The 23,283-nt window shown below is 55.7% G+C and overlaps 1 protein-coding gene and 1 non-coding gene across 4 annotated transcripts; both read left to right on the top strand.

The window, feature by feature from the left end:
• Positions 1-1,004: 1,004 nt before the first annotated feature.
• FBF1 (Fas binding factor 1) lies at positions 1,005-21,722 on the top strand. Of its 3 annotated transcripts, none has more exons than XM_043461245.1 (30): positions 1,005-1,077; positions 1,594-1,676; positions 2,708-2,735; positions 3,339-3,380; positions 5,348-5,441; positions 6,068-6,128; positions 6,684-6,734; positions 7,312-7,453; positions 7,968-8,045; positions 8,608-8,727; positions 9,045-9,183; positions 9,301-9,434; positions 10,141-10,237; positions 11,408-11,854; positions 12,812-12,910; positions 13,254-13,342; positions 13,507-13,565; positions 14,243-14,494; positions 14,624-14,724; positions 14,850-15,056; positions 15,779-15,886; positions 15,985-16,124; positions 16,212-16,330; positions 17,292-17,414; positions 17,499-17,684; positions 18,107-18,283; positions 18,361-18,498; positions 18,699-18,816; positions 20,064-20,173; positions 20,704-21,722. In XM_043461245.1, exons 2-30 carry the CDS (start codon positions 1,674-1,676, stop codon positions 20,785-20,787), a joined length of 3,546 nt encoding a protein of 1,181 aa, XP_043317180.1. In that variant the 5' UTR covers positions 1,005-1,077; positions 1,594-1,673; the 3' UTR covers positions 20,788-21,722. The 3 variants fall into 3 exon arrangements, with proteins under 3 accessions (XP_043317180.1, XP_043317190.1, XP_043317170.1); XM_043461255.1 differs by having other exon boundaries at positions 11,405-11,854; positions 14,339-14,494; XM_043461235.1 differs by having other exon boundaries at positions 11,405-11,854.
• Positions 16,640-16,742, top strand: LOC122425382. Its single transcript, XR_006264829.1, has one exon. It is a non-coding gene; the product is annotated as a U6 spliceosomal RNA (small nuclear RNA).
• Positions 21,723-23,283: the final 1,561 nt, after the last annotated feature.

Below are 23,283 nucleotides of genomic sequence, written 5' to 3'. Positions count from 1 at the left end.
TTCCTAGACCAGGGATCGAACCCGTGCTCCCTGCAGTGGAAGTGCAGAGTTTTAATACTGGGCTACCAGGGAAGTTCCTGGAAGAAAGTTAAAAGTTTGGTTTGGGACCTACATGGGCTTTCCTTGTGGCTCAGCTGGTAAAGAATCCGCCCGCAATGCGGCGGGACCGAGGTTCGATCCCTGGTTTGCGAAGATTCCCCGAAGAAGGGAAAGGCTACCCACTCCAGTATTCCGGTCTGGAGAATTCTGCAGAAAACCTCGGAACCCAGGTACCGTCCGCTAAGCAAAGGGGCGTTCAGGCAGCTCCTAGCAACACGCCCAACGGCTAAATTGGCCGCGGTGCGCCGACTAACGGCCGCGGAGGGGCACCCTGGGAAGTGTGGTTCATTCCAGCTCCCCATACTCCCTTGGCTCTAGCAGGTGAGCAGGTTTAGGACTACAACCCCCAGGATGCACCGCGCCTCGCGTTTCTTCCGGAGGCCGGGCGACTGAGAGATTGGCGTCCGTAGCGCTCCGAAGCTGGAGGCCTGACTGAAACCGGCTGGAGTGAATCCTGGACCAGCAGCTATGTCTGGGACACGTCCCAGGGGCTGCGCCTCCGAGGGGAATGGCACGTAACCGGGGGGCGGGGAGCGTGGGGAGGATTTCAGGGGCTGGAAATCGTAGGCTGCGCTCGGGATTGAGATGGGCTGGGCGCGTGGACAGAGGAGGTGACACCGGGAGGGCCCTAGCTAAAGGATTTTAAAACGCCTGGCACGGAGTTGGCCGTGCACAACGATGCGATGGTCCTTGTGGTCCTGAGGCCTTTGCAGCCTCCCTTAGAAATTCCCACGGTCTGCGAGGCTGGGACAGGATCACTGGGAAGTGGGAGACGCTCCTAGATGTGATAGGAGACGAAACACGTTGGGACTTGTAGGTCATGAACACTGCTATTACAGAGAAGGAGAAACTCGGGCATTCAGAGTGGCCCCTGGGCAGTAACCCCACATTAACTTTGCATTCTAGTAACAGGACAGGCCGGCACCAGACAACTAGAGCTGCCCACCTCCTATTACTTTCTTCCAAGCTGTGCCAAAGGTCAGTTTGTGTAACTGTTTGAGGAGCGGGCGGGAAAGAATGATAATTCTGGGGAAAACAGTTCACCACTAATGGAGCGAGTTGGATTTACAGTTAAAGGGGGAAATTTTCCACCGATTGTGAAAATACTCTCAAGGAGTAACCGGCTTTCACATCTGTTCTGTGTGCTGATTGCTGCTGCGAATGTAGTCCTGAGTGTTGCCTGGAAAGGTGTATTGACCACAGTGCCAGACCCCCACCTCTTTTCTAAGATGGGGACTTGCCATTTTCTGTATCCTCTTTCAGAATAAGGAATGAGGACCACTTCACTTTTTTCAAATAATCTCCAAGCCTTGAAAAGTTACCCAGAACACTTTGCCTCTCATATGAATCACCCACCATAAGGAATGTTTAACTGATGAAAATAGGTTTTAACCTCTTGAATGGGTAAAGTGAGAGAAGGCTTTATCAATCTCTGACTCAAGCACTGTTAAAGCCAAATCGTTTGTGAGCAGACACTTTAATTTTCTTCATTAGGGAGGATGAGCCTGACAGGCAGAATTCCAGTGAGCTGGACAGCACTGTGAAGGAGCTAGAAGCAGCCCCAGAGCCTTGAGATGGTAAGCAGAACGCAGAGCAGTTCAGTTCAGTAGCTCAGTCGTGTCCGACTCTGCGACCCCATGGACTGCAGCACGCCAGGCTTCCCTGACCATCACCAACTCCTGGAGCTTATTCAAACTCAATGTCCACTGAGTCGGTGATGCCATCCAAACATCTCATCCTCTGTCATCCCCTCCTCCTCCTGCCTTCAATCTTTCCCAGCATCAGGGCCTTTTCCAATGAGTCAGTTCTTCACATCAGGTGGCCAAAGTATTGGAATTTCAGCTTCAGCATCAGTCCTTCCAATGAATATTCAGGACTGATTTCCTTTAGGATGGACTGGTTGGATCTCCTTGCAGTCCAAGGGACTCTCAAGAGTCTTCTCCAACAGCACAGAATCAGAGTACGTGTGTGGAAATGGGAGTCTACCCTCCCCCCTGCCTCCACCTCCAAGAGCTTGACTGTATGAAGTACTTTGGGGACTGGGTGGCCCCAAAGAAGAATGATGATATCAAACTTATTAATGGGACTTCTCTGGCGGGTCCAGTGGTTAAGACTCTGCTTCCCAATGCAGGGGGCATAGATTCTATCCCTGGTCCAGCAAGCTGTGTAGCATGCATAAAAGAAAAAAAGCAACTTCTTATTAAACAGTAAGCAAGCATCTCTTTTGAGCCTCTGAATATCCATTTGGAAAGCATTTTTATGTGTCTGTCACTGATACTGAACAGTCAGAGACATGGATTAGAGGAAAACGTTACATCCTGGGAGGGGTTGTATGTGGCGTCTGGAAATCTGGGGGAAAGAAGAGACTTCCACCCTCCAGATGGCACCCACTGTGGCATCCACTGCTGGTTTGGGGTGGCCTTTTTCATGCTCTGAATGAGTATTCTGAGAAACTCTAAGAAAACCATAAAGGGCATCTGTCCCCAAATGCCACTGGCGCTCCTTGTCCCCATCTTTGCAGAAGGCAAGACAATTCATTTGGCATTCTGGGTTTTAGTGCACATTCACTGTCTGATTTTGTTCATGGAATTTGTTTTTCCCTTTTTAGGCACCAAAAACCAAGAAAAGATTGAAAGGTGAGTGGGGATGAAAAATCACCCATAAGCCAAAAATAATTCCCCCACCTTGGGTCCATGTAACTTAGAAGTGTCTGCCTGAATGTTCTCAGTGAATGTTCTCAGTGAACATCTCTTTTTTTGTGTGTGCCAAGTCTTAGTTTCAGTACTTGGGATCTTTAGTTGTAGAATCTATTACCGTGGAAAATTCTATGGACAGAGGAGGCTGGCGGGCAACAAAGTCCATGGGGTCACCAAAAATCAGATGCGACTGAGCATGCAGTCACTAGTTCCCTGACCAGGGACTGAATCCAGGCCCCCTCCCTTGGGAGCATGGAGTCTTAGCCACTGGGCCCCTAGGGAAGTGCCTTGGTGTGAGTCTTGCTGTTTTCCCTGTAATCCCAGAGGCAGCTTGTGCTTTCCAACGGAACTCCCTATGCTGCCTCACTGGCCCTAGGAGTAATTCAGAAATAAATAACAGATGGGACTCAGGGAAAAATCCTTTTTATTGGGCTCTGTATCCAGAAGTATCCAGGTGGGGTATCCTGGATGAGGTCTCAAGCTATGAGGCCCTAAAGGACCCTTCTTTCCTCCTGAAGTCACAGTGGCCCTTTTCTGTTCTAGACTCCATCGATGATGTCCTTGGTGACCTCCTGGGAGATGAGAGTAAGTGCCCTTTCCCCAGAACCCCCTGATTCAGGCTTGCTCTCTCTTTTATTAGCTGAGATATAATTCACATAAAGTTCAGTCTTTTATAAAGTGTACGATTCAGTGACATATAGTATATTGACAGAATTGTGCAGTCACCACCACAGCCGAATTTAGAACATTCTCATCACCCCTTAAAGAAACTCCACACCATCAGCAGTCACTCCTCACTCTCCTCTCCTCCACCCCAGGTAGCCACTTACTTAACTTTCTTTCTCTATGAATTTGCCTTATTTTACATTAAACGGAATCATACAATACGAGGCTTTTGCATCCGGCTTCTTTTCCCCTTCCACGTTTTCGAGGTTCATCTGCACTGTAACATTCCTCTCTTCATTCCTTTCCATGGCTGGACAATATTCCACTGTTCTATACGCCCCATTTTGTTTGGCCATTCATCAGTTGATGGAGGTTTGGGTGGTTTCCACATTTCAGCTAGGCTATTATGAATAATGCTGTTATGAGCAACCATGTACAAGTTTTTGTGTGGGCTTATGTGTTCAGTTCTTTCTGGTGTAAATTTAGGAGTTGAATTATGGGATTATATGATAACTCTATGTTTAACTTTTTGAAGACCCGCCAAACTATTTCCCACAGGAACTGTACCTGTCAGGGAATGCTTGACGGGAGGATTCCTACGTGCTGTCTCTCATGAGTCCTTTGTCCCTCTTCAAGCGGAACAGCACGCTGCTCCCAGGGACTGAGGTCATTGTGTGAGGCAGGCTTGGGTCTCCTTTAGTAAACATTCTCTTTAGGACAAAACTGCTTAGTCTCGTTCCCCTTTCTTGAGATATGGATTGTGTCCTGACCTTGTGACTAACATTACCCCTTGTTCTCTTGGTAACGGTTGCTGTACGTTTGGTTTTCTGATCTCTATCATTCCCGAAAGAAGTTTTTTGTACCAAAGCCTATATATACTCATAGGAAAATCATTAAAGCACCTTTGCTCCACCAGAGCTTAGGTCCCCGGGTCTTTTTTGTCTCTCTCTCTCTCTCTTTCTCTCTTTCACTTTCTTATCGTCGACTCCTTACCACAAGGTTCCAGTCCATTAAAGGACCCCAACATGTACCATTGTACATTCCCATCAGCAGTGTAAGAGAGTACCAATTTCTCCATATTCTTGCCAGTAATTGTTATTTTCTTTTTCATTATAGCAATCTTGGAGAAGGAAATGGCAACCCACTCCAGTATTCTTGCTGGGAAATCCCATGGACAGAGGAGCCTGGCAGGCTACAGTCCATGAGGCTACAGAAGAGTCAGACACAACTTAGTGACTAAACAACGACAACAAATAGCAATCTTAGTGGGTGTAAAGTTAAATCTCATTGTGATTTCGATGGGCATTTTCCTAATGACTAATGATGACTAATGAACTTGAACATCTTTTCATGTGTTTCCTGGCCATTTATATCTTTGAAGAAAGGTCTATTCAGATCTTTACCCAGTTTTCAAACTGAGTGATTTGTCTTTTGATTGCTGGGTTTGTAAGAGTTCTTTCTGTATTCTGGACACAAGTCCCTTACCCTGTGTGTCCCTGTCTGCTGCACTGAGAAACAGGGCTTTGGGGTCAGCAAAGCTCACCAGCCACAATGTGGCCGAGATTCCCCCACCTTGGCCCAGAAGCATGCACAGAGCACAAGCCCGTGGACGATGGAAGTGCGTTGTTTCTGCATTCCTGTTCGGGGGCAGGAATAGCCTCTTGATTTGGCACCAGTTGGGTTGACTTCCCGCTTGGAAATATATGATGCCCTCCTCCATGCAGGTTTTTAAGAGACCTGCCTCAAGGGTCAGTTTCCTTCCTCCAAAAAGGCCCCTCTCTCAGTAGGAAAATGTGGGAGACAGCTTGGTGGGCAACTTGCAATCCATTCCATCTCGACTCCAGTTCTCTGTGGCCGAATCACATCTTTTCTTTTCTTTTTTTCAGCAACACCACCTGAGAAGCCTGTTAAACTAACGTCACGTGCCAGAGACCCCCCAGATGTAGCCCAGGCACCCCCTCCCTCCGGGCTTCGACCAAAGTGAGCACGTGGGACCGCCCGGGCATCCAAGCCCCATTTCAGGCCGAATGCTCCTGCTCTGCCCCCCCTTTCCACTCACGGTGGGTCCTGCTTGTAGGGCCACGAGCTTCTGTCCTCCCTTCAGCTGCGGGGCAGCGGAGGATCCTAGAGGAGTGGGAGTGGAGCTGAACTGGAGGTCAGAGGTTCCGGCTTCTAGTCCTGCTTACTGTGTGATGTTGGGCAGTTCCTGAAGCTCTCAGCCTCCGTTTTCTTACCCTCGGAATAAGAGGACTGACCTAGATGCTTGACTCTCAAATTGGTGGCTCTCAGATTGTTCTTCTGAACTTTCTCCACAGTTGTGAGACAGGGAGGCTCTTTGTGAGTGCTCCACTCTCCACCTTCATTTTAGCTCAAGAAGTTCTGTTTTTCTCTCTTACTTGTCTTTAAAGGGATTCTACGTTTTTAAAAAACTTAAAAATCATCACTTTCGGTGATTTGTGAGATTCCATTCCGCAATTCTGTCCTTCTGGAGAAGAGTCTGTCTAGGTTCACTTAGCCCCTCTAAACTCCTTCTCCTTCCTTGAATCATCTTGTGCCCTGGGGACCGTGGGGGTGGGGGTGCGGGTATAGACTCTGCTCCTTTGCAGGTCCCTCCTGAAAGACGATGCCTTCATCACCCTAGCAGGCCTGGCAGAAGCTGATGCCGAGGTGAGCCTGGCCCATTCCCTCGTCATCACCGGCTCTTGCTTACCCCCAGAGGCAGTAAGACGGCTGTTGTGTCCTAGGGGCTGCCCACAGAAGGTTTAGAAGTCCCCACAAAGCCAGTTTGTTCTCAAAACAGTACCCAAGGGCTGCCAGGTGGACTCAAAGCAAGTCCTTTTCATTCCTCCCGGTGAGATGAGCTAGAAAGGAGAGCTCCAAGCAGCTGCTGAAGGCTCGGCAGTTGCCCTTATAATGGCACTTCCCGTAGTAAACTCCACGCTATCCGATCACGTGGAGGGAAAGTAGCCTAATTTGTTTTGTGATGGCCGTGGACTTCCTTTTGGGAGGACCCGAAAGTGGCAGCGCTTTCCACAGCGTGTCCACAGCTGGCCAGGTTTGACTTCATATAACGCCTGAGCACCAAGTGAGGACAGAACCCTCCAAATGATGCTCCTCCCCTCATGCTGCTCTGCTCCTCCCCTGACAGAAGCCAGGCGATAAGGGTCCTGAGGTTTGTGGGGCCTTGACCAGCATGTCTCTCCTGACCCTCCTGTCATGTAGGTTTCAGACATCTCTGATGCAGACCCGCAGGCTCTGCTGCAGGCCATGAAGGTAAGGAAACAGCTTTGGGGAGATGGGCTGGGTTGCTATTTTACACCACGCCTTCGTTCTCCCTCTTGTTCTTTCATTTATTTATTTATTTATTCACTGGCTGCACTTCACGGTATGTGGAATCTTAGCTCCCTGACCAGGGATCAAACCCACACCCTTCCCTGCAGTGGAAGGCAGATTCTCAACTGCTGGACCACCAGGAAATTCTCAACCTTGGGGAACCTTAAACCCCAGGACCCTGCTGTTTCTACTGTTTCTACTGCAAACAGCTTCGGCATTTGTTAAGCTTTTGTGAGAAGCTGCTGAAAGCAGGTTTGAAGCTCCCTGCCATTTTCACCTCAAGGCGGCAGCTGCTCATGAGGGCTCGTGGAAGTTACCAACCAGAGACCTTTCAGCTTATCTGAGACCGACTGTGTGGAGCCTTTGGGTTCCGGCCCTGCCTCTGTCCTTGTCCTGTGACCTTGTTGGGGTCGGTCCCCCACCCAAGTCCCCATCTGTTCCACGTGGAAGTTGGGGGCAGCATCCTTACCAGGCTGCTGAGCACGTAGGGCTTCCTCCCTCCTTTCTTCTTTTCCAGGACCTGGATGAAATGGATGCTGACCTCTTAGGTCTGAAGAAGTCAAATCTAGCCTCTAACAAAAGGCCTGCAAAGGGCTCTGGGAAAGAAGAGCCGCCTAGTCCTCTTAAAACCGCCGGTGTGTTAACCGCCAATGAGAAAGGCGAGTAGGACATAGCTCCTCGAATGAGGAGACACTCTGGGGGTGTGGGAGATGCTTAGACAGAAGGCCTCGTGCCCTGTGGGTTTTCTCTGCCTGGAAGCGGGGAGACCAGGAGCTCACTGTGTACCTGTGTGTTGGAGTGTTTATGGTTGAGGAGGGAGATAGGTTGAGCTTCCCACCCCTCCTGCCCCAACTTCCTCAGACTGCTGGAGAATCCATTTGAGTTAAATTGGAGAATTTTATGGTAACTTTTGCATCACCCCAACCCCTGTACCTGTTTGGAGCAACTTGTGAATAGAGGGCCGAAGGTCACTCCCAGACCTCATTTCCAGGCCAAAAGCCTGATTGAGAACCAGGGCGGTAGAGACCTCTCCCACGGCTGTGTCCGTGGCCACAAGCCCTCAGCCGCCAGATGGAAGTACACAGCAGCCCAGGGGTCCCCGTCGTGGTGTGGCGACATGTAGGCCAGAAGCGACCCGGTCCTGTGACCTGGGCTCCTCTTTGCTCCCTGTAGGAGATGCCGTTCCCACCAAGGACCTACCTCCATCCCCCTCCAGCTTTGGGCGTCAGTACAGGAAGTTTTCCTTGGAAGGTACCGCAGGCCTGCAGTCACGCCTCTAGGACACTTCACTTTGATCGCTGGCAGTACTCGTTTGCCCCAGGGCTAGTCACTCTGTCTGTCAGATGCGGAGCAGACAGCTGGTGCTGTTGATCTTGTTCCTCATGAATTGAGGGAGGGACTAATTGTGCCCCACTGGCTGGGATATCTGGGCACTTATTTGCATGGACTTGGAAGCCAGGGATCAAACTGAAGATTATAAAGCGTGGGGGAAAGACCCTTGCCCTTCATGCACTCCCGGACATTTTACTTCCCTTCTCCAGCCTCAGGAATGTTCCTAGAAGGCTGGTGCAGACAGCAGAGCCTGGGGCAGTCACGCTGGAATGCGGGCCCCGGGCCGCTCTCCCTGCTCCCTCTCCCCTGGCCCACTCTGCCCTGTATCGGGGCCCCGCCACCCCAGGCCCTCAGATGCCGAGCGCCTTGCATAGGTGTCAGAGCAGCTACAGCTCTCCGGTCACTAACTCCCCCAGTGCAGCACAGCGCCGGTTTTCCTGAACTCAACAGTCTTCCCTTTGCTTCCCCTTCTGCCTGTGAGGTTCGGAAGACCCCCTGGCAGGACTTCTCTCTGATGATGAGGAAAGAATCCCCAAGAAGCTGCCCTCCACGGAGACGAAAACCTCTTCCAAAAAGAACCCAGCCCCGGTCAGAGATCACGGTAGAGTGGGCTTGTTACGTTCCCAGGGCTACTGCAGTTGACTCACTGAACTTCCCAACACAGATCCAGAGACCCCACCAGGCAGGGAGCAGAGGTCTCAGATCGTGGACCAAGAGGTCATCGGTCTCTGGGAAGAGGGAGGGGAGAGGGGATGGGAGCACCCGGGAGTGGGGCTGGGGGAGTCAGGTGCCGGGTGGGACCAGACGCTGCCGCTGCTGTTCCACTCAGAGGTAGAGAAACGCCCCCTCGGCCCCTTCAAACCGCACAATGGAGGACCGGAAGGCTGAGGGCACTGTGCCCTGTGTTCTGTTTCTTAGGGCCCTCTATCCCTCTAACTCCTGGGGACACTCCGGTCCGAAAGAAAGAAGAGTTGCTCTTTGACGATGGGGACGACATCATGGCCACCCTGGGGTTTGGAGACAGCCCCAAGGCAGAGGGGAGGCAGGCGAGCGACCAGTAAGGGTTCCTGGGCATGGAGAGTGCCACCAGGGAAAAGTGAGAGGGAAGGTACAGTGTGGCCCCCCCAGGAGCCCCTCGTGGTCACAGGTACCTGCCCTGTGTTCCGTCCTGTAGGGAAGGGCCCCTCCCTGCCCGCTCCAAGCTGGATGAGCTGCTGGGTCGGGGCCCTGCCTCCAAGCTCCTGGCCCGGCCAGGCACCGGCGAGCACAGGGAATTCAAACTGGACAAGAAGTACCAGCGGCCACAGGGTGAGGAGGCTTGTGGGGTGGGGGTGGAGGGACCCCAAAAGAGGTGTTTACCAGGAGCCATAATAAGAAATAAGCTTTACATCGTGACACACACACATATTATATTATTCATGTTTATGAACTGGGTCCAAAGTGTGAGGAAATAATCATCACCATGTTCAATTCTCTGTTGTTTTTTTTATTTATATGCTCTTTGATTAATAAATTGAAGTAGGAAATGGCATCCCACTCCAGTATTCTTGCCTGGAAAATCCCATGGGCAGAAGAGCCTGGCAGGCTACAGTCCATGGGGTCTCAAAGAGTTGGATACGACTGAGCAACTAAGCCCTTTGACTACTAAATATATCAGTTGTAACTTACTGGTTTCTCAACCTGCTGATAGGCAGCAGCTCACAGTTTGAAGGATGCTGCCCTGGCCAGCGTTGATCGGCTCGGAGTCCTTGGTGGGACATGCGCACTCACCCGCGGGGGTTGGGGCTGGGTTCCTCAGGTGCACTTTTCACAGCTCCCGGTGATGTTCCGTGTGCTGGGACTAGAGGTGTAGACAGACGCCCAGCCCCTCACCTGGCTGCCTCTGCCTCTGCGTCCCCATTACTCGTCTTAGCCATCAAGCTGCTAGCTCAGCCCTTTTCAAACCCAGCATTCTGCAGCATTCACAGAAGAGGTTGACTCCCCTGCTCTAGATCACAGGTTTCTTCGTTCACAGACAAAGACACCTGGGGTGACGAGGACTTCACCTTTGGGGCCTACCAGCCCACCGTGGGCTCCTCCGAGGGCCGGCAGTCCCGCCGGCAGTCTGTCAGGTAAGCGCAGAGGCAGGCTGCCCGCTGAGAATGCCCATCCCACCACCAGGCTTGTTTGGGAGGCACTAGACTCTGGGCACCAAAGGAGGGGAGTGGCCAGTGCCCACCAGTCCAGGCCATAGTCGGGATGGCCCCCGAGCAGGAGCGGACCCTGGATTCTGCTCCCAGCCTCCTTGGAAGAGTAAGGAAGAGGTGGACTTGACTCAGCTGGAAGCCCCAGGAAACCGGAAACTGCTGTGACGTCAGCTGACCTCCTTCTCTGTGAGGAACACCCAGACCCAGGGGGAGCAAGAGTGAACTTTGAGCAGCAGCTTCTCAGACTCAGCTCCCCAGAACCCCGGCCCTGGGCTCTGCCTTGACCATTCTAACGGTGGTCTCGTCCCAGTTGGCGACAAAACGTTAAGCTAGTGGATGGACTTTTCTGAATTTGGAGATTTTTTTTTTTCTCCCAGCGTATATTTTAAATTTTATATTTTGAAATAATTTCAAACTGATGGAAGAGTTGTGAGAACTGCCTCCTACCCTTTCTCCAGATTCCATGGTGTTAACGTTATGTCATGTCGGCTTTCTCAGTCTCTTTCCATCTCAGTAACCTTGCACACACGTGTATCAACTGTTCCCTTAAACCTGAGAACCTGCTGCCACCTGCCATAACTCATAGAGTGAAGCGAAAGTCGCTCAGTTGTATCCGACTCTTTATGACCCCATTGACTATATAGTCCACAGAATTCTCCAGGCCAGAATACTGGAGTGGGTAGCCTTTTCCTTCTCCGGGGGATCTTCCCAACCCAGGGATCGAACCCAGGTCTCCTGCATTGCAGGTGGATTCTTTACCAGCTGAGCCATAAGAGACAATGGCCAAATGAATGAATGAGTGATGGAAAGGCTGGAAGTGCTTGACCAGGCTGATTTTTCTCTGGGTGTGTGTGCCCGTGGCTGGTCCTGTTCGCTGCAGATGGATTTGTCCCTGGTTTTCGTGACTGAATCAAGGCGTTCTACAGACCTCGCTTAGCTTGCTGCGACTCTGGCCACACAGGGCCCCAGGCATCCTGACCCCCTTATTGTGGGCCCCCTAGTCCCCCCGAGCAGTGGAGGGAATGGCCCGCCAGGGGCTCTTGGGACAGGCTGCTTGCCCTGCCTTAGACTCCCCTCTTCTCTGTCTTGAAGTAGGTTCTTAGATGGCGGCACAGACCTCAAGGGAGAAGCAGGCTCCAGGCAGAGCACCCCCACAGCCTCCAGCCCCACCCAGCCCAGGAGGGGAGGCGCTGACTGGCTGGGCCTCAAGGACGACGTCTCGGACCTGCTCCCCCCATCCCCAGGCAGGGAGGCTCGGAGGCGCCCCCCTCCTGCGAGCCAGCATTCCGCCCCTGTCCGCCACTCTGCCCCGGCCGGGCCGCCCTCCTCCTTGGGGACAAAAACACCCACCGAGGGTACTGGCCCTCCTGCCAGAGGCAGCCAGCCTGCGGAGCCAGGAGCATCCGAGAAGGAGGCAGGCCAGGACTGGCTGAGCCACGCGCTGTCCCGGAAGAAGGCCCAAGGCCTGGCCAGAGAGGAGCGCGCCGCAGGCTCTGAGGGCCGGCACTCGGCGGGGGCAGCTGGCCGGCCGCCTTGCCACAGGTAGGGCTTAGGCCACTGTCTCTCCAGAGGGAGGGCTTGCCGCCTCGGCGCCTCCATCAGCAGCGCCCCGTGTGCTGACTGCGGGCAGAGTGCAGTCTCAGCTGTGCTTCTCCCCCACTTCAGGAGCTGGGGGGCTGCTGCCACTCATGCCCTGTTGCCGCGGGGCCAGGCGCTGGCCTGCTTGGGCAGGAGACCCCGGGTGCCCTCGTGGGGCTCCCACAGCCTTCCTGGTGCCTCCCAGCAGGGCTCTGTCCACAGCGCCCTCGGGCTGGCAGGACACCCGGCGTCCAGTGGCTCTGCTGACCAAGCTAAAGGAGGCGACATGTGTGGGGGATCACTCGTGCTCTTGGGGAGTGTTCGAGAAGACAGTGGCTGCCAGGGGGCTCCTGGGGGAGGCTGTGGAATGTGGGGGAAGGACAGGGAGCGCCCCAGAGGGGGCTGGCAGGGCCAGGACCATCGAGAGGAAGCTCTGCGTCCAGAGCAGAGGGGAGGCGAGGTGGGCAGTTGTGTGACAGGCTGGGATGTCACCCCGCCCTGAGGTTGAGTAAGCGGGGAGGGCGGTTTGGACCCAGACCTGAAACTGAAGGTAAGGGAAAGCTTCCTCACTGGCCCTGAGAGCGGAGAACGACCGGGAAGAGCAGACGGAGACGAGAGGAACCACGGGGCGCTGGAGCCGGTAGGCGAGTGAGCAGGGCCTCAGTGGACGCTGCAGGCGTGGCATGGTCCACAGCTTCCTTAGATGTTACCAGGTGGTTGCCCCCGGGAGGGCAGCAGAAGGCCAGGGGCTCAGACTGGGAGAAGAACTCCCAAGATGGGATGGTGGGAACAGGAGGAAGGTGGAGGGGGCTGGGAAGAGGGGCAGCCATGCAGCTTCCCTTCTGGGCTTTGTCCCAGCCCGCCCTCGTCCAGCCTAAGCCGGACCTTCTCCTGCCTTCATATTAACAATTGCTTTCTCAGCCAGCCTGCTGCCAGCACCCAAGAGCTCGAGCCAGCAGCCGCCGGGGAGATCCCAGGAACAGCAACACGGGGGCCACGGTCCCCGCCTGCCCCCTCTGGGTACGTCCAGTCCCAGGCTGGGCTGCAGGCAGATGCGGCGCAGGGGGGCCACCCCGAGCCCCGGTCCCTAGAACAGCAGGCGGCTCTGCTGGGCTCCACGTGGTCAGTGTGGTGTATGGGATCCGAGACCACACACGAGACCCACTAAGTCAGGGGACCTGAAGCCAGATCCCCGTCCCCTTTTCCAGCTGGAACCCCCTCTTAGTAAACTACCAGCCTTCAGGCCTTTCCAGTCTATGACTTGACCCTGGCCTTCGCCTTTCCTGCCAGACCAGCCCTCCCCTTCTCCCTGCATCCTTCACAGCAGGCTGCTCACCTTGCCACCCCCGCCCCATGTCCACAGGTCCCCTGTGACTTGGAACAAGGCCACCTTGGCCCTCCATGCAGGTGACCCTAAGAGGGGACGAGCCCCTGGAGACCACTCTGGCACCGGTGTGTGTTCTGCTTTGTTCGGGAGGTTAACTGGGTGGAGGAGAGGCACTGAGAGCTTCCTTCCTGGGTCCCTGCAGACAGACGTGAAGCCAGGCTCTCCTGAGCACACACCTAGACTGTGGGCCTCCCTGCGCCGCCTCATTTCTGTGCTGTTGATTTTTCAGAGCCTACAGTTGTTTTCCCGAATTCCCAGGAACCCTCAGGGCCTTCTGTGCCTGTTCAGGTAGGGAGGGGGAACAAACAGGCAGGCCCGTGGGGCAGTTCTCCTGTGCTCAGAGGCAGCACCTGCCAAACCGCCAGGAGGAACGTGTTGTCCTCTCAGCCGGCTCCCCCGTCTCCCCACCAGCACTCACCTGCCTCTCCCGGGTAGGGCTGGGTGTTCACTTGCCGGCACCAGCGGAGAACTGAGGTGACCCCCAGGCGGAGGCAGCTGAGAGTGCTTCTCGCAGCGCGCCAGACCCAGCTAGCCTCTGCTCTGTCTAGAACACCTCCTCCCTTGCTCCTCCCACCACCCACGTTGCCCAGGTGCAATAGCACCTGGGACCCCCAGGCCCGAGGAGGCCTGGCCCCACAGGAGCACCTGTGGAGCGCTTCCCCAGGAACCCGGAAGCGCCTCTGAGATGGTGGGTGGGTGGTGGGCAGCATGCAGGACCCAGAGCATTGCTCTGCATTGGGACTTCAGGCCTGACAGCAGGGCCGGGGTCACCACCTTCTGTTGTAGCTGGGACTTTGCAGGGACCCGCTGTTTATCTGGAAGCCCTGCTGGGAGGATGTTGTTCTGAGGGCGTGGGGGAGACTCATTTTCCCCAACCTGACCTGAGAGGGGAAGGACAGGGACCACATGACCCTCCAGGCCTCATCCTTGGCCTCTGGGTGTCATGACCCTGTCCCCGTCTCCAGCCACAGGCCAGGAATGGAGCCTGGCAGGTCAGAGGTGAGCTCAGCTGGGCTCCTGTCCTCTACCTGACGGGGCACGTCCCTCCGCCTCTCCTCCAGTCCAAGCTCCCGGAGTCCCTGGCCCGGAGCCTGCTGCCCGGCCCCGAGTACCAGCACCAGCTCCTGGTGGCACAGGCTCAGCTTCAGAGCGGCACTGCCGAGCTCCAGGCCACCCTCCTGCAGAGTCAGGCCCGGCTGGCGGAGCTCGAGGCCCAGGTGAGGGGCAGAGGGGCAGCGGCTTCCAGGCAGGGCTGGTGGGAGGGTGTGCCGTGAGGGCTGGCCGGCCTCCCCAGGCAGCCTGAGAGACTCTCCACACCATCCCCCTCCCTCCACGCCACGGCCCAGGTGCGGAAGCTGGAGCTGGAGCGGACCCAGCACAAGCTGCTGCTGGAGAGCTTACAGCAGCGGCACCAGGCCGACCTGGAGCTCATCGAGCATGCTCACAGGTACCCTGCTCCCCCAACCCGGGCTGCCCGTGGCTCAGGGCCAGCCCCAGATCAGGTGCCCTGAGGGGCCCTCAGGGTGGCCGCCCTCCCCTTCTGAGCCGCATGGTTGGGTGTGCTGTTGGCAGGAGTCGAGTCAAGGTGCTAGAAACATCATACCAGCAACGGGAAGAGCGGCTTCGGAGCGAGAACGAGGAGCTGTCTGCCCAATATCTGTCTCGCTGCCAGGAGGCCGAGCAGGCCCGCGCTGAACTCACGGCCCAGCACCAGCGGCGCTTGGCGGCCGCTGTGCAGGAGAAAGACCAGGAGATGGAGCGGCTCCGGGAGCTGCAGCGGTGAGAGGGGGGCTAGGGGCCGGCTTTGGGGGTGGCCAGAGGAAGCCAATTGCCCTGAGACCCCAAGCTGTGGGCTCAGCAGCCTCTGTACAAAGGCTTGACCCCTTCCCTTCCAGATGAAGACTGAGAACTGAGGTCAACCTCACTGACCCATCTCACGAACCCCTCCACCCCTAGTGGGGATCCCCCCACTCCTTCAGAGTAGTCAGGGCATCCTGGCAGGGCCTGAGGTCACTGGTTATTCAGGCAGGGCCCGGCAGCAGCAAGCAACCCAAGCGCTAATTAAGCACAGGTTAACCAACCCGTCAGCCAGACCACTTGAGGCTAGCGACTGCATCAGCCCTGGAGAAGGTTGTGCCTGGCATGTGGATCTGATTGCCTTTCCAGAGGAGAGTGAAACTAAAGAAAAGGCACATGAAGGGGTCAACCAAGGTGGGCTGAGTCGGCCTTTCCCCATGGCTCAGATTGGCCAGACATGAAAGGGTTGTCGGGCCCCCTGTCAGGTGTCCTTGGCTGAATAACAAGGAATCTGCCCCCAGAGAGAGGATGTGGCATTGAGGCACCAAGACAGATAAAGAGGCAGAGGGGCCAGGGAAACGGAGGCAGTGCCTGGGGCCGGGGAGGAGAGGCCACGGAGCACGGACTGCCCAGAGCAGCGGTCTCCCAGATGGAGCTGCCCAGGATATTCACTGCGCCGCCCTCTCGCCGCCCCCGCCCCCCAGGGCCTCCATCCTGGAGATGCGCAAGGACCACGAGGAGCACCTGCAGCGGCTGAAGCAGCTGAAGGACCGGGAGATCGACGCCGTGACCAGCGCCACCTCCCACACAAGGTAGGCTCGCCATCAGGCTCTGCTCCCCCAGTGGGGCAGGGCGGGGGGGCCCCAGACTTCATGACCTGAGCCCCGCCCCCCGCACGCTGCACCTCCAGGTCCCTGAACAGCATCATCGAGCAGATGGAGAAGTTCTCCAGCAGCCTACACGAGCTGTCCTCCCGCGTGGAGGCCTCACACCTCAGCACCTCCCAGGAGCGGGAGCTGGGGATCCGGCAGCAGGACAAGCTGCTCCAAGGTACTGGAACCCCTGGCTCCTCCGTCCTGTCCCCGCGGACAGGAAGGCAGGCGGGCGGGCAGTGAGCACCCTGTGGGCCGCCCCCAGCGCTGCAGGAGAGGCTGAGCCGCCAGCAGCGGGACATGGAGGAAGAGCGGAGCCGGCTCCAGGAGGTCATGGGAAAGATGGAGGCACGCCTGGGCGAGCAGAGCCGGCTGCTGGAGCAGGTGGGGCCCGTCCTCCTGCCCCTGCTGCGGGGCCTGTCTCCCCAGCACTGGGCAGCTGTACTCTGCCCTGGCCTCCTCGGCGCTTTTCCTGTCTCTCCTGCCCCTTCCTGCCTCTGCAGGGGCTCCCGCTTCCCCAGCCTCCAGAAGCGCCCCCAGCCCACCCCGTCCAGCACCTACCCACTCATTACTGATGCCATCGCCAATGTGACTTTGGGAGAAATGCTTTTGTCTCCTGAGCTGTCTTTAAACTCCCTTCGTCTCTTCCATCTGTAAGAGCAGGCTTTGTGCTTTAAAAAATCATGCCCTTTCGTGCTTGTTTCAGCAGCACATGTGCTAAAATTGGAACAACATAGACAAGATTAGCATGGCCCAGTGCAAGGACAGGCAAATTGGTGAAGGGTTTCTTTCATAATCTAATAAATGGTGAAAACAATTGGCTGCACTTGTGGGGAAAAGAAAAACAACTCACATTGACCCCTACCAAACAAAAAAGCAATTCCTAAGAGAATTGATACAGTAAATATTTGATGAATTCAGAAATAGTAATAACCTTTTCTTTTTTTGTACAAAGTTCTAAGATGATTCGTTTCATTGAAAAAATTAAAATAACTGGCAACAATAAAGAAAAATTATCCAGTAGCCCAAGCTAGCCACTGATGTGACATCACAGATGCCTACAGACCTGTCAGTGTATGGACACAGATGTTTTTATATCCTGAACCATGCCCTTTATATTCCTGAACCAAGCCCTTTCAGCACTTTCCTCAGTGCCTGCCTCAAACCAGTCCCCAGGCTCCTTCCCATTTTTACTGCTCAGGAAAGGAGGTGTTTGTGGCATAGCGTGGGAAAAGCCAGATGAGGGTGGTTTGCCCAGCTCCCCGTGGAGCATTCAGGCCTGTCTGAGGTGCAGGTGGAGCCTCCAGGGGCCAGCGTGCTCAGCCCTGACCCTGCCGGCCCGCAGGAGCGCTGGCGGGTGCACGCCGAGCAGTCCAAGGCCGAGTCGGCACAGCGCGCTCTGGAGGAGCAGAGGAAGGTCATGGTCCAGCAGACAGCCATGGAGCGGGAGGAGTTGGAGAGAGCCAAGGTGAGTCCAGAGGCACCTCGCTGGGCTCTGTCCCTGACGTCAGGCCCAGGGGCGCTCACTGGGGCCCTCGCACCCTCGCCGCAGAGCGCCTTGCTGGAGGAGCAGAAGTCCGTCATGCGTAAGTGCGGGGAGGAGCGGCGGCGCCTGGCGGCCGAGTGGGCCGAGTTCTTCGCGCAGCAGAAGCTGAGTAAGGAGCGGGCCGAGCGCGAGGCGGAGCGGGCGCTGCAGGTGGACGCCCAGCGGGAGGGCACCCTCGTCAGCCTGGCCAAGGTAGGACCCAGAGCCTCCCGGATGGTGGGAACCCCCCACAGCCCTGCCCTTCTCCCCACCCTGGCCCTCACGGTCTGCACCTCCACAGGATGGTCAGCTTAGGAAAGCAGGCAGTGGTAACAAGAGTATAGGAATTGAAACAACCACAAACATATCATAGTTACAACTTGCTTTTAGCATCCTGGTGCTTTATACTCATTTGCTCTTTTAATCCTCATCACGTTCCCATGACTTAGATATTCTAGAAACGAAGAAACAGATTCAGAGAAATTGAGCCCGGGGCTTGGCCCCAGGTCTCCCACCACCTCCTCCCAGAGTCAGGGTGGAGTTCAGCCCCAGCAATGAGGCAGGGCGACCTGCGGGTCCCCAGAGCCCAGTTCAACTTCAGGAAGGAGAGTGCAGCCAGGCTTTGCCATCTCCAGGAGCAGGCAGAGCTGAAGATCAGGGCCAGCGCGCTCCGGGCCAAAGAGGACCAGCTGGCAGCCGAGAGGGAGGCTCTGGAGCGGGAGAGGCAGGAGCTGCGTCTGGAGAAGGAGCGGGTCAGCGCCGCTGCCCAGCGCATGAGGCTGCGCGCCGAGGAGGTGGAGAGCATGAGCCAGGTGCCAAGGCGCAGCTGGGGATGGGGGGGCGGGGCGCTGACCTCCGCCAGCCCGGCTGACCCCGTAGCCTCCCCCAGGTGGCCTCGAAGAAGTACCAGGAGGGGGAGCGGGCCCTGCGCGAGGCCCAGCAGGTGCAGTCAGAGCAGCAGGCCCGGCTGCAGCTGGTGCAGGAGCAGCAGGAGCAGCTGCGGCAGCAGGAGCGCCACGTGCACCAGGCAAGGCGCCTCCCGGAGGCTCTGCCCCCGGCACCCCTCCCCGGCACTCCTCCCCCGGCGCCCCTCCCCTGGCACCCCTCCCAGAGGCTCTGCCCCCGGCACCCCTCCCCCGGCGCCCCTCCCCCGCCACCCCTCCCCCAGCGCCCCTCCCCGGCCTTCTGCCCTCACTGCTGTGTCCTCCTCTCTGGGGGCCGAGACAGGAGCATCTGAGTCTAGCCCAGCAGCGGCTGCAGCTGGATCGTGCCCGACAGGACCTGCCCGCCAGCCCAGTGGGGCTGCTCTCCAGGGCCCAGGACCCCGCAGCCTCTGGCCTGAGTGGTAAGTAACTCCGGGAGGAGGGGACATCGGCTCAGCTCGCCCACTGGGCAGAGCATGCCGGCAACATCCTGCCCAGCCTCCTGTGTGCTCAACATAGGAGGCAGCTTAGTTTGTTTTTTTAAAACCTAAGTTAGTTATTTTTATTTCATTATTATTATTTTTTGGCTCTGCTGGGTCTTTGTGATGGCACACAGGCTTAGTTGACTTGTGGCATGTGGGATCTTCCCAGACCAGGGATGGAACCCAGGTCCCCTGAATTGGAAGGCACATTCTTGACCACTGGGCTATTGGGGAAGTCCGTAGCTTAGTTTTAAAGTCATCTTATTTCTTTTTTTTATGCTAGTAATGCATGTTATAGAAAAATAGGTCAAAAATAGAAGAAGGGAAACTAGTTTTTAAAATACTTCCCTCAGGACTTCCCTGGCAGCCCAGTGTCTGAGACTCCAACCTCCCAATGCAAGAGGCCCAGGTTAAAACCCTGGTCAGGGAGCTAGATCCCGTGTTCTGCAAATAAGTTTCAGCACAGCCAAATAAGTTTTAAAACGGACTATGCTTATATTAAAAAAAAAAAACTACCTTCAACCCACTCTCTAGAACCACTTTATAAACATTTTGGTGCATAATATTCTAGACTGTCGTGTGTATGTTTTTATTTTTTTTCTTTTTTATTTTATTTTATTTTTTGTGTGTGTATGTTTTTAAAAACAAAATTGAGTTCTTGAGGTGCTAGCCCACACCCCCTTTGCCTGGCAAAGAAATAAAGCCACTCTTTCTCCTCCATTAAAAAAATAAATAAATAAAAACATGAGATTGCATCATATATTGTTTTGAACCTTTATTGTTTTCAATTCAGAAATATTCATGGAACATATTTTCATGTCAGTAATTAAACATTTAACTCTTAATCCACATCATTTGCCATTATGAGTTGTCCTATATTTTTACTAATTTCCTACTGAGTGTTTTTTTTTTTTTTGTCGATAAGGTAACTTACGTAGCACTTCAGTGGAAATCTTTGTATAATACATACATCTCTCCCCGGTTATTTCCCTCAAATAAATTTTCAGAATTGAACTTAGCAGCTGAAATCCTACGAGCATGTTCCAAGGCGCTTGAAAGCTGGATGTGCCAGGAAGGTCGATCGGGTCGCACCCACCCGCAGCAGTGAGAAGGCCCCAGGATCCAGCTGTGGCTGTCCTGGTCTCCTGTCACACTGCCCCCTGATCCCGTCCTCCTCTGCCTTTCAGCCACGGTGGCACCTGCCCCCGCCGTTCCGCAGTGCAGCCAACCGCTGGTCGGCCTGGGCCCCTCACACCTCTACGCCAAGCTGGTGCTGCTGAAACACACAGCTGAGCAGGTAAGCGTCCCGGAGCAGAGGCCACCCAGGCCCACCCACTGCCCCTGGACTCAGGGCTCCTCGTGTTCACAGTGGGGACCAGAAGCTCAGGCAGAGGCAGGAGAGAGCACAGCCTGGCCCCGGGGAGGGCCGAGCCCACGCCCCTCCCGGCGGAGAGCAGCGCGGGGCAGGTAAAGGACAGGCCTCGCAGACGCTCCCGGTGTCACTGAGGGAGCATTTCCTGCCCGCCAGGCTCTGCGCTGTGCCTTGTCAGCCATCCCCCTCCCGCAGCCCTGCAGGCACTGTACAGACAGGCCGAGAGAGGGACCGTGTCACGTGCTGACAGGTGGCCTCCCCTGGAGGGAGAGCTGGTGCATTCCCTGCCCCACCCCCGCCGATTCCAGAGCCAGGCAGAGCCAGGACAGGACTGATCGATCCACTGACCCCCAGGGTTGCCTCATGCCCAGTCCAGTGATCCGCATCCCTGTCCACAGAAGTGGGTGCAGGAGAGAGAGCCAGAGGGCGACTGCTCACCCAGCTCTGCCTTTCAGGACCGCGACTTTCTGGAAAACGAACAGTTCTTCCTGGAGACCCTGAAGAAAGCCTCCTACAACATGGCATCCCACTCGTCCTGAAGGCCCAGCTGCCTCCTCAGACCCTGCAACTGACCCTCTGGCCGCCAGCTGGAAGCAGGGGCGCCCGGGAGAGCCCCTCGATGCCCAGGGCCTAATTACAGCTCTTCCTATGAACAGGGTGCCAGCGGGTTCTTGCAAGCCCTCCAGCCCATGCTGGTGGGTTAGGTGGGCGCACCCAGGCCCCTCAGACACCCCGGGAGGCAGCGGCCTCTGGGGAGACGCCACGCTGAGGGCACGCAGCCCCATGACACGGTCAGCGGCAGCTGTGGGTCTGCTCCGCACAGACTTCCAGCCCAGGACCCAGGGTCTGGCTGGGCTCTGTGGGCCCCTCGGCTGTGGATGGTTTTAGAATCTTTTCACCTGGGTCTCTCCTGAGGCAGTGGGCTTCTCTGCTCCCTTGCCACAAGGAATGGCTGACAGAGAGCATGGGGTCTCCCTGCTGGTAGGGATGTAGAGTCGGGCCACACGTTACAGGGCCGCAGGGGCAAGGAGGGCGCCATGCCCGGCGCTTTTATGTCGAGCTCTGACATGCTCTTGGGGCTCAGCCAGCCCATCCTGCCCTCAGGCTGGCACACACAACCTGTGCCTCGTTCCCAGCTGCCAGGGCAATTGACTCACTGGCACAGACCCTGGGCTCATCGGCTTCTTCTAATACACTCCCCTGAGGGTGACAGGATGTGGGGAAGGATGGCAGGCTTTCCTCCGTGCTGCTCCCTGGCCACAGAAGCCCAGTGGGTGGGAACAAAGATGACAGAGCAAGCCCCTGCCTAGGAGGGTACAGAGCGCCTGGCTGCTGCCCGAGGTTGGGGGCATTGCCCTTCTTCATGTACGGGCAGAGGGCCAGGGCCCTCCAGAGCGGCACCAGGAGAGGGGTGAGGGGGTTGGTAATTGTCTGCTGCCCAAGGACTCAACTAATAAAATCACAGTTACCAGAACTTCCCTGACAGTCCAGTGGTTAAGACTCCACACTTCCACTGCAAGATGCGCAGGTTTGATCCCTGTTGGGGGAAAAAGAAAAATCAGCAGTTACCTCGAGAGAGGCTTCTGTCACCTCCCATCAGAGAGGACCGTCCAAGGAGCAGGAAGGTGGAGGAGGGCAGTGCCCGAGGGGGGCGTGAGTGGGCCCAGGGGTGTCTCTGCTCTTTGAGAACAGCCTCCAGCAGGATCTCATGTGTTTACAACCTTCTTCCTGGACCCACTGAACTGCTATATCCTTCATGACTGGGTTCGCAGAATTTGCCACAGCTCATCAGAGTTGGAACTTATTTATCAGAAATGTTTGTTCTGTAGGGCTGTTATTTGCTCTAAAACTGATCGTGGCTGGGACCCTCCAGCCACCCCCACTCTCCTGGCTGGACCACAGGCTGGAGGAGGTGTGATTATCACCCCTACTTCACAGATGAAGGGACTGAGACTGGGAGGTTAAATAACCTGCCCAAGGCAGCAGCAAACAGCCAGACCTGGGTTTGACCTGTGCTTGGGCAGGTTCCAAAACCCAGAGTGCTCAGCCACATCACAGCTGCCTCCTAGAAAAGTGTGCTGCACCCAGAGCTTCTGTGAAGTAGAAGATCCCCAGGCTGCTGCTGGGGGTAGTGCCCACACTGAGAAGGGAAGCATCCATGTGCCATTAAAAGCCTTGCTGAAGCTTGGAATTCAGTCCTCTTAACACTTTTAATGAGTTCCCACCTGTGTGATGGGCTGGGGGCGTGGCCTAGGAGAAGCTGGCATTTAAGCAAGCACTTGACAGATACATGGGTGATCACAGGAGGTGATCACAGGTGATGACACGCTGGAGGCTGTGCAGAAGCCCACAGCGAATGAGCTTAGAATTAGGGGGCAGGTCGATGAGGCTCTGAATACCTTGTTAAAGTTTGAGCTTTTACATCCAGGGCAATGGTTATTCATAGAAGGATTTAAAACAGGGTGGAACCATATTTGTGGGTTTTTTAAATTAATTTTTGGACTGTGCCACTGGGTCTTCATTGCTGCGTGCAGGTTTTTCTCTAGTTGTGGTTCGTGGGCTTCTCACTGCAGTGACTTCTCTTGTTGCTGAGCTGGGGCTCTAGGGCGAAGGCTTAGTGGATGTGGTACATAGGCTTAGTTGCCCCATGGCATGTGGCATCCTCCCAGATCAGAGATCGAACCCGTGTCCCCTGCACTGGCAGGCAGATTCCCACCCACTGGACCACCAGGGAAATCCGACCATATTCGCGTTTTAGAAAACCTACTGTGGCTGTGGGTGGAGCCCAGACTGACCAGAGCGGGCAAGAGTGGGGACAGGGAAGCACTGCAGCGGACATGGCGCTGGGGGACCTGGTGTCTGACACGGAGGGTCAGGAAGGAGAATATGTCAAGGAAGACCCCCAGGTTCCTGGCCTGGGCAACTGGGTGCCCATGAAACAGCCACATGGAGACACTCCACGGGCACTGAGTCATGGCAACTCTTTACCTATCGCCTGGGACTGCTCTGAATCACTGTCCCCGGCGTTAAGGTGT

This window comes from Cervus canadensis, chromosome 1 (assembly GCF_019320065.1).
Source record: "Cervus canadensis isolate Bull #8, Minnesota chromosome 1, ASM1932006v1, whole genome shotgun sequence".
NCBI lineage: Eukaryota > Metazoa > Chordata > Mammalia > Artiodactyla > Cervidae > Cervus > Cervus canadensis.
This window is presented reverse-complemented; position numbering and strand designations above follow the sequence as displayed.